Source organism: Epinephelus fuscoguttatus, linkage group LG4 (assembly GCF_011397635.1).
Source record: "Epinephelus fuscoguttatus linkage group LG4, E.fuscoguttatus.final_Chr_v1".
In the NCBI taxonomy this organism is placed as follows: Eukaryota; Metazoa; Chordata; class Actinopteri; order Perciformes; family Serranidae; genus Epinephelus; species Epinephelus fuscoguttatus.
In genome coordinates this window covers 12871249-12880571 of record NC_064755.1, presented here as the reverse complement: position 1 = coordinate 12880571, position 9323 = coordinate 12871249, and the positions used below count along the sequence as shown (strand labels likewise).

At 37.2% G+C, this 9323-nt stretch overlaps 1 protein-coding gene across 3 annotated transcripts in view; it reads right to left on the bottom strand.

The window, feature by feature from the left end:
* Nucleotides 1-4780: 4780 nt before the first annotated feature.
* Nucleotides 4781-9323, bottom strand: part of syt19 (synaptotagmin XIX) — a 19669-nt gene continuing 15126 nt past the window's right edge. For 2 of the 3 annotated variants that reach the window (XM_049574615.1, XM_049574614.1), the window contains 2 exons: nt 7496-7607; nt 4781-7395 (listed from right to left, as the gene is read on the bottom strand). In XM_049574615.1, the coding sequence (XP_049430572.1) occupies nt 7088-7395; nt 7496-7607 (420 nt within the window). In that variant the 3' untranslated portion in view covers nt 4781-7087. The remainder of the gene's footprint in view (nt 7396-7495; nt 7608-9323) is intronic. The other variant, XM_049574613.1, reaches the window with a different exon arrangement.

Below are 9323 nucleotides of genomic sequence, written 5' to 3'. Positions count from 1 at the left end.
CTTCAGCCCTGGCCCAGAATTGCCCTACTGTCAGAACTCAAAAAGCATGACAATGAAGTGGTAATAATAGCAAAAATGGAAAAAAAACCTTTTCCCACAGACGACTAGAGATTGTAGAGCAGAGACCCATGATAGAGGACTTCAAAAACAGATGGCCTGCCCTGTTTCAGGAGAATGAAGCGAGTCAATGTGCATGTAATGTATGTATTTTTCCCCATGATGATCAATGGATGCACTATTTGAAAAAATCCAGCATCCTTGAATGTTTGCATGATAAGTTTTTTTAAAATGGCTGTATTTTGTCATTTTTCAGGTGAATACGGAGTTCTTAAGGATCACAACCAAACCACTGGTGTCGAAGTTTTTGTCACAACTGGACCACTTCTCTGACAAGTTGATACAAATCTTCAAGAGCAAAGGAGGAGTGAAGGGTCAAAAGACAAGGATGTCCTGGCAATCGACAATTCGGTCAGTGGAAATGCATATAGCATACTATTCAGTTTTCATCACTTTATTGGGATAATATAATTCTTCTTCTTTTTCTTTTTTCTTTTTTCTTTTTCTTTTTCTTTTTCTTCTTCTTCTCCTTCTTCTTCTTCTTCTCCTTCTCCTTCTTCTTCTTCTTGAAATGATTTGGCTGATTTCTGTCTTTTTTGTTTTTATTCCCGTTTCAGTGTGACATCTACATCAGGAGAGAGTGTATCCTGAAATCCCTCATCGTATACCTCAATGAAGATCCGGACACTTTGCTCAAGGAATATCTTGTAAGCTAATCATTATGTCCATGTCTAGATGAAAACTGCAAGGATTTAAAAATGGTTATTTCTTTAATTTTCTGTTTGTTGTGTTCAGCATTTCACTTAACAGAAGTCTTCTGTGTTTGTGCTGTTGTTCAGGCCTCCGCCATTGAGGATTCAGAGAGGGACATCGCTAGTACAGTCTGTCATCCACAGACCTGGAGATGAGGAGCCAGAGGACGTGGGAGTTGTGATCGAGGGCACCAAGTTCTCACCAACATCAGCAGTGTCATCATTGCTTTCATCATGCTGTTTGGGCTCATTTATGCCCTTGATCTAAGCTTTCCAAACAACCTCAAGTACACTTTCGAGTTCTTCCAAAAGATCATAATGAACTTGGATGGGCACAAGCTGAATGCAAAAATACAGCAGCTGAAAATCAAGCTGTTTGCGTAAGTGCTGAACATCAGGTGACAGTTTGGTTGGTTGACCAATTTCCCTCATGACATTGTTCGTTACACATTGTCATCCACGTTTTTCTTCGCATCCAGTCAACAGGATGGGATCTTGTGGATGCTTCCTTTTCTAATGTTGCAATAGTTGAGAACAGACTGCTGCACAGAGACAAACTAGGAGCTGCAGTCAACTGAAATTTAAAATATTGCAAGCTTCTGTTTGAATTTACCAATGAAAATTACATGATATGCTGCCTTGGGGAGTGCAATGATTACATTGACAGTCTTAAACTAGCATTACATGGGTTTGATGCACTTGAACACTTTGCCCACTTCACCTTCACATCCTAACCCCCAAAGTGTTACTTTACCGTCCACCCTGTTTCTGAAATTCATCTCAAGTTACCATCACATCCATTTTCTCCTCCTTGTCATCTCTCAAATCAAGTTTAAATTCATCTACATATGATTCAGTGATTTTTGAATGGCAAAAATGTGGTGTAACCACACTTCTTGGAGCAGAAAAGTGGTCTACACTACCCACTACCTCATTTCATGATGGTGTACTAATGAAGGTGTAGAGAAGTCTTTTGTACAGTAAGTGTTTAAAGGTTTTTCTTACTTTGTATGTTCAACATGTCACTTTTGTTACCATTGTTTCGCGGCAACGTTACGCCATAAGGTTACCTTATCAGGTGTTTGAAACGGTGCTCTTGAGTGGTAGCATTATAGTATTCCATGCATTTTTTCACAGTATGTGTAAATATACTCTTCAGTTTAAAAGAGTAATTGCAAAACTGTATCCTTTGTTTTACTGACAGTCTGTAGGGAAAGGAAATGCAGCTGCACTTCTATTTTTTTTGCATTTGCCTTGATTTTTTGTTTTTTTGTTTTTTGTAATGTCAGATTCCAGAAATTTGTTATACTATACTCAGGAAGTAAGAAAAATAGATTTGTTCAGTGCAGTTCTTAGTATTCAGCAGTGCAGTGCAAAGCCTCCGCTTTCTTTGTCCTTGTGGCACTGTTCAGAGAACTGCTTGAGGGCTGTTAAAGCTGTACTATTTCCAGGTTTTAACATGGTTCAACATTTTGACAAGCTTACCAATTGCTGTACTACCTATAGTTAAATGAGTAGGTCATCACAGATGTGCTGCTAAGCACAGGTTGGAAATGGCCGGTGTGGTTACTGTCAAGTAATATGACACATGACAGAGTAGGCTAAATTGTAAAGTTGTACCAGACACTTCCATCCTGTGCCAAACAGTTGGCACATCTGTAGTATGATAGTAATTTAAATGGATCTGCTTTAACCATGGAAACTATAGCAATGGGCAAATTTGCCTAAATGTTTCCTTTTTTAAATTGGTCTTGAAAAATGTTATGCATTGATTTTATGTATGCATATTCCAATTTTACGTCAATGTATTTTACTTGTAATGGGTTAAAGTTGAAATAGGAGGTCTGCTTTGGCCACAATGTTAATGAAGTAATAAAAACAGTTGGAAAAAAAAAATCTGCCTTTATTGACTTCCAACTTTAACTTATTATTGAGTTGGTTAAACTTAAATAAATGTAAGTTTCTAAATGCAATAATTTCATAACCAGTTCATTATATAAATTTGAGTTGGACAAATGAAAATGTATTGCACTTCATCGATGTAGTAATTGTACAGTACTTAGGCAGTATTTGGTGAAAACGAGTTACTTGAACTCAATTAGACTGTATTACAATGATGTGCTTAGATTGAGTTGGCACAATGCACAAAATTGAGTTTGGCCTATATATATATTTTGGATGGAAATTCTGCCCACAATTTAATTGAGTTCATCCAATGAATGATTTTTTTGAGTGTAAAAAGTACTGTTTGCAGATTACAGGGAATACTGAGATATTCAGAAGCTAATTTCAGTTTGTTATTTTTATTTTGTAATTAACTTACTATGGAAGGTTGGTTACTATTGAAGTGTTGACGCAGCTAAACGTTCACTATCTTCGCATTTTCATGAGAGGAATTATTCTTAAAAAAGAGGGATATGTGATATACGTGTGTGCCTGCATAATTATATCATGCCAGTAGGTGGCAGTGTGACCCTATGTAAACCCTGCATTGTGAATATACTATGCACTTGTATCTGACCGGGAAGAAGTAAACGTCGCTCCTCTGAATTAGCTTGCCTGCTAGTTTTCTTCCATTCTTACAATACAACAGATGGGTTTAACGTTATCTCCGTTATTAGAACCAAAAGACAGTCGTTGCTGTTTCGGAGCTGAAGGACCAGTGTTCTAAAAGTAACAGAAGTACAGTAACTAATGGCTTGTTTGAAAATGTATTCAAGTATTTGATTACTCAAACAGCAAACTAACGTGTTAGGTTACTCGTTACTGCAAAAAGTAATCAAAGTACTCTAACACTCCTTACTTTGTAACGCGTTATACCCAACTCTGGCCGTAAAGCAGCCAAATTTTGTAGTCTTTTTTGTGTCCCGAGCCCCGAAACTGCATAGTGCCAGTGCAAGTGAAACAGACACTCTCAAGCAATGACGGAGGTGTCATCCAACCTATTGTGAGCTGATGTACTATCACAAGGATCTTGGATATATATTTTGAGGGCTCAAAAACTCCATTGCGTTGCTTTAAGTTATTTAATGCAATAACACAGGGATTTAGTCTGTGGTGCTGTTCGTATCTTGTGCAGTGTTTTTTTTCTCAAGGTGTGTGTAGATTTATCTTAAGTCATTTGCAGTGCTGTGTTGTAGGGTGGTAGGGTGGCTGCCTGTGGCCATAGTAATTAATCTCTGAGGGGGCTTCCTGTTCAAGGTGTGTTTTGGTGAGTTGTAATGAATTTGTAAACTTCAACTAATGTTCTACGTTTTCTGTTCTATACTTGCTTGTGTGGTGAATATTGTCTTGCCTCTGACACTAGATCAGACTGGATTAACAAAAGTGGTGGCAGCTTTTCTGCTGCTTTTCAAACAAAATATATCTTGAACGACTAAAGTTCATGACAATAATTAAAATAATAGCTTTAAAATGGTCAAAATAAACAACATAATACTAACTTTAGGTCAATTGTCCCTCATATCGAGACAGTGTTTCACACTTTGATTGTCTCTAGTTTTCAAAAGTCAAACCACAGGGACAGATGCTTTTCCTTTTAAGCTCATTCTTTACTCAGTCAGATGGACTCAGTATTGTACTGAGCAAAGTGGCGCACCACAAACTAAACAAAAAAAAGAGGATATCCCACGAGTGTGTGTGTATGTGCGCACATACACACGGAAGAGGCGGGTTATTAACCGCAAAACAAGCCAGTGCCACATATTCAGAAACATGAATGATGTATTGATCTCAGATTAAATCATCGGGTGATAATACTGAACTGTGTCACTGTGAACTGAGCAGGTTATATGTTGTTGGTAAAAACGCATACTCGAAGTGTCTGTGGTGCACAACATTTACCACTCTGTGTCCTGTGTTTTGATAATAATAATAATAATAATAATAATAATAATAATAATAATGATAATAAACTTTATTTATATTGCACCTTTCATATAGGGATGTGTAGCTCAAAGTGCTTTACAACAAAATAAAAACAGACAAATACAATTTTATTTAGCATCCATTATGCAGCTGTTGATTAAAAAGTTAATAATGAAAATGCAGAGAGATACTTATTGGGTAGTTCATCTAACATTACAATAGCTAGGCTACCATCATTATCACACTCTCACAGCCTATAGAACAAATGTAGCTGATTCCTATGTCAGTTACCTAGAAGTAACAAATTTCCAATATCGCTATCCAGCATAGTTTTATAATCTGTTTAGTACAGGGACCACTTTTTTTTTTCTTTAAATACTATAAAACAGACATGTTACCTTTACCAAAGTGACTTTCCGATCAGACCACCTCACAGCATTGGTAACCTGTCCTACATTGTCCCACACAAACATACTTCAGTCAGGACCACTTTAGTCAGAGAAAACTTTTCCATTGGCAGTATGGCTCTGTTCTAGGGCCTCTCTGCTTTTCCTCGGTCCTACACAGAAAGCCTAAGGTGGAGAGAGCACACCTCACTGCCCCTCCATGCCTACATGGAAAGTCTAAGGCAGAGAGAGCAAACCTTCCTGCACCTGTATCAAAAGCCTAAGTCAGGGAAAGCAGCGGCGAAGACCCCTGTGGGAACAGAACAGAGCAGTATCAATGGCAAACAGAAATGACGTTGATAAGTCAGACAAAACATGAAAATGAGGAATTGGATGGAGGCAGGTTGCAAAGGGGCTTGCAGAGGAAGCAGCAACAGTAGGCAGGCCAGAGCAGTTTCAATAGGGCGCCCTGAATGACATTCACCAGTTGGTTGCATAGAAAGGAATCATGTGATCTATCAGCTGACTTCTTATGCACATTTATCTTGTGATTTATTTCCTTTTGTGCTTGTATGAGCACTCATACACTGCCCATATATATAGAGACAGTGTGAAACTGTTACAGCCTGCTATTCCTCAGCATCATCAGAGGTCTGAAATGATATAATGGTATTGTCCTTGCTCAACTGAAAAATCATTTGCCCCACAATGGCCTACAGTTAATTAACACAAACCAAATATCATCTTTTTATTTCTGCATATAGGCTACATGTCCAGCTCTCTCCATTTCTTATGGATGTATATGGATGTCTATAACTGCTTTTAATCAACACCAAAGTTTCAGTTAGGTTACAATAAAGCAATCATGGAATAAGTATCTGTTCAATTTAAATTTTAAACACATTGGCTCTATCTTATAATGAGAATGTATTGTTTGATATGTTTACGTTTTGTAAACCAAATGATAAATTTGTTAATAAAAATGATCTACATTGCGAAATAATGAAACTAAAAAACAGTTATATACAGTAAAAGTCATCATCATTTTTAGTTTCAGCCTTAATTGAACCCTGACTCAGTTACTGGCTACTTACAGATTGAAAGGTAACTTAGATGAGTTCAGCAGTACAGTACTTTTCTGTTTTCATAAACAATGCAAACTGTTAAACCAGCAGATGGTGGCAAAGGTCTGTCATAAAATCAATGCAGGAAATCACTGTGGTGCACCCAGTGGAGTCTCATAAGCCAAAAACACCTTTCAACGCTACGGCATCGATTCAACGCACAAGTATAAATTCCCTGCTAGACTTAACACCTGAAATTGAGTGTTATATGTTTAACAGCGTAAGTGTGAGCAGGGTGTTCCTGAATGAGAAGGCTTTGCTACCAAAGACATTTTAAAATTGCTCACTAAATGCACAAATATTATGTTATGTTTTTTTCCACAGTGTGCTGCATGCTCATCCTCAGTAAGATAAAAAAGAAAGTAATTTCTTTTTAAGATATTTAATACATTTTTGATTCTCTTACATAAAAGCCCGTAGATAACATTAATTTACAGTGACCTGTTGAATTTACTGAACATTCAGAGTTGCAATATTAACATTTAATCATGCATAATTAACTGAGATTTTAAAACAAGCACAAAAGAACAGCACATATTAAAGATGAATGTAACAGTAACACAAACAACACAGCTGCACTGAATGAGAGCAGTCATCAGAAACAAGGAGTGCAAATGTCAGATCTTTAGAGCTCTTTCAGTATGGTGAGATTTGGAGATGTCAGTGAACATGTAGACTGAGTAACCTAAGGTTCCAGCTGGGCAGTCACTCCATCATTGTGATTGGAACAGAAAGATCTGTCTCTCACTGAGGTGTCAGGAGAGAGGAGTCCATATTTCAGCCTGTAGCTCAGCAGGTGCAGGTCCCTAAACAGCGTGATAGAAAAGCACCATGGCTTTCAGTTACACAGATGCAAGTATGGACATCCAAGAAGTGCAGATGAGTATTTATGAGATGTAAGTCAGATCAGTAGGCCATGCCACTTTGCTATTGGCTGGCGGACTGAGCGCATCATTAACCTCCAGTGCTCGTCTTCTGAACCCCTCTCCTTCCCCACAGTCAACTGTCCAATCAGATGTTTGGTTGATTTCCTGGTTGTGTGAGTCTCATACACATAAACCAATATTTTGCACTGCTCCAGGGGAAACTCTGGCAGGGAGAACATGAGGACCTCATTGAAGACAGTCATCAGGCAGCGGGCCACTGCAGAGGTTTTTTGGTACCTCAACTTGCACTGGTTACACTGCACACTGATCCTGGCATACAGGGCTGTGCAACAAAAAGAGGGCAATTAGGAATCTGTTATACCACTGTATGTGTACTACAATATGTTTGTGGCTTTGTTTTTATTTTTAGGTTTGTTATTTACCTGCATCTGAGTGTATTTCAGTGAGGGCCGTTCTGACCTTTAGCAGTCCAACCTCAAGCCTCTGAGAAGTGGGAAGAAATTTTAAAGACAGAAGCACCTCTCCTACAAGATCCTGTACAGAAGGTGGGAGGACAAACACTTAATATTGAACTCTTCAAAGATTGGATGGAAGAAATGTTTTCCAAAATAACTCACAAAACACTTTTTATTTGTGGGGACTTCAATATTGATCTGCTGAATCCAGACACAAAATAACAGATATCAATACAATATACAGTATGAACTTGTATCCAAAAATCACCAGACCCAGTAGAATAACTTCCCACGGCGCCACTCTAATCGACAATATCTTCACAAATGACATCTTCAATAACACAATAAGCGGACTATTAATCAGCAACATCAGTGACCATCTACCAGTATTTACAGTTCATGACAACAGCTACAAGTCCAAACATCCTGACAAAAAAACGAATATAGAAGAGTGAGAACAAAAGATTCAATAAATGCATTTAAAAATGACTTAATGACACAGAACTGGGATGTAGTATACAATAACGGAAACATAAATGGTGCATATGATGAATTCATGAGAATATTCAAAATATTATATAATAAAAACTGTCCTATAAAATTGTTTAACGATAAACCAAAACAAGATCACCCTTGGATCACAAAGGGATTAAAAAATGCTTGCAAAAAGAAAAACACATTTTATAGAGAATTTATAAAACAGAGAACCAAAGAGGCAGAAAAAAATATAAAAAATATAAAAACAAGCTAACAACTATTATAAGAACATTTAAGAAAGAATACTATCATAAAATATTAGATGATAATAAAGACAATGTTAAAGGTATGTGGAAATTTCTAAATAGCATTATAAAAAATGGCTCAAGACAGGAGGGTTACCTGAAATATTTTATGATAGACATTACTGAGAAATATGACATGAACTAGGTGGTTAATTGTTTTAATAAATTCTTTGTTAATGTTGGGTCTGATGTGGCTAAAAGTATCCCTGATTCAGGAACATCAGACGAACTGAGTGGTGGTCTTATAGAAAGAAATCTTAGCTCCATGTTCCGTACAGCAGTAGAGGAAAGAGAGATTGTTGAAACTGTCTTAAAATTCAAAAACAAAAAATCAACCGACTGTGACGATACTGACATGACTATTGTGAAGAATGTAATTGAGGGAATTTCGAAACCACTAACGTACATCTGTAATTTATCATTTCAAACCAGTACATTTCCAAATACAATGAAAATAGCCAAAGTAATCCCATTGTATTAGTCTAGGAACAAACGCATCTTCACAAACTACAGACCTGTCTCATTACTCCCAGAATTCTCCAAAATATTAGAAAAACTGTTCAATAACCGGCTGGATAAATTCTTGGACAAACACAAATTACTCAATGAAAGTCAGTACGGATTCAGATCAAACAGATCAACATCACTGGCATTAATAGAGTCAATAGAGGAAATCCCTAATTCATTGGCCCAAAAACTGTATACAATTGGAATATTCATAGATATATAAAAAGCTTTTGACACAATAAACCACGACATCTTACTCATGAAATTAGAGCGGTATGGTATCAGGGGAAGGGTATTGGACTGGATGAGGAGTTATCTGACTGACAGGAGACAGTTTGTGAGGTTGGGTGATTTGTATTCAACATGTTTGGGCATTCCTTGTGGCGTCCCCCAGGGGTCAGTGTTGGGCCCCAAATTATTCATTCTGTATATTAATGATTTATGCAAGGTGTCAAATATGTTAAAACTGGTTTTATTTGCAAATGATACCAATATTTTTTTGTTCT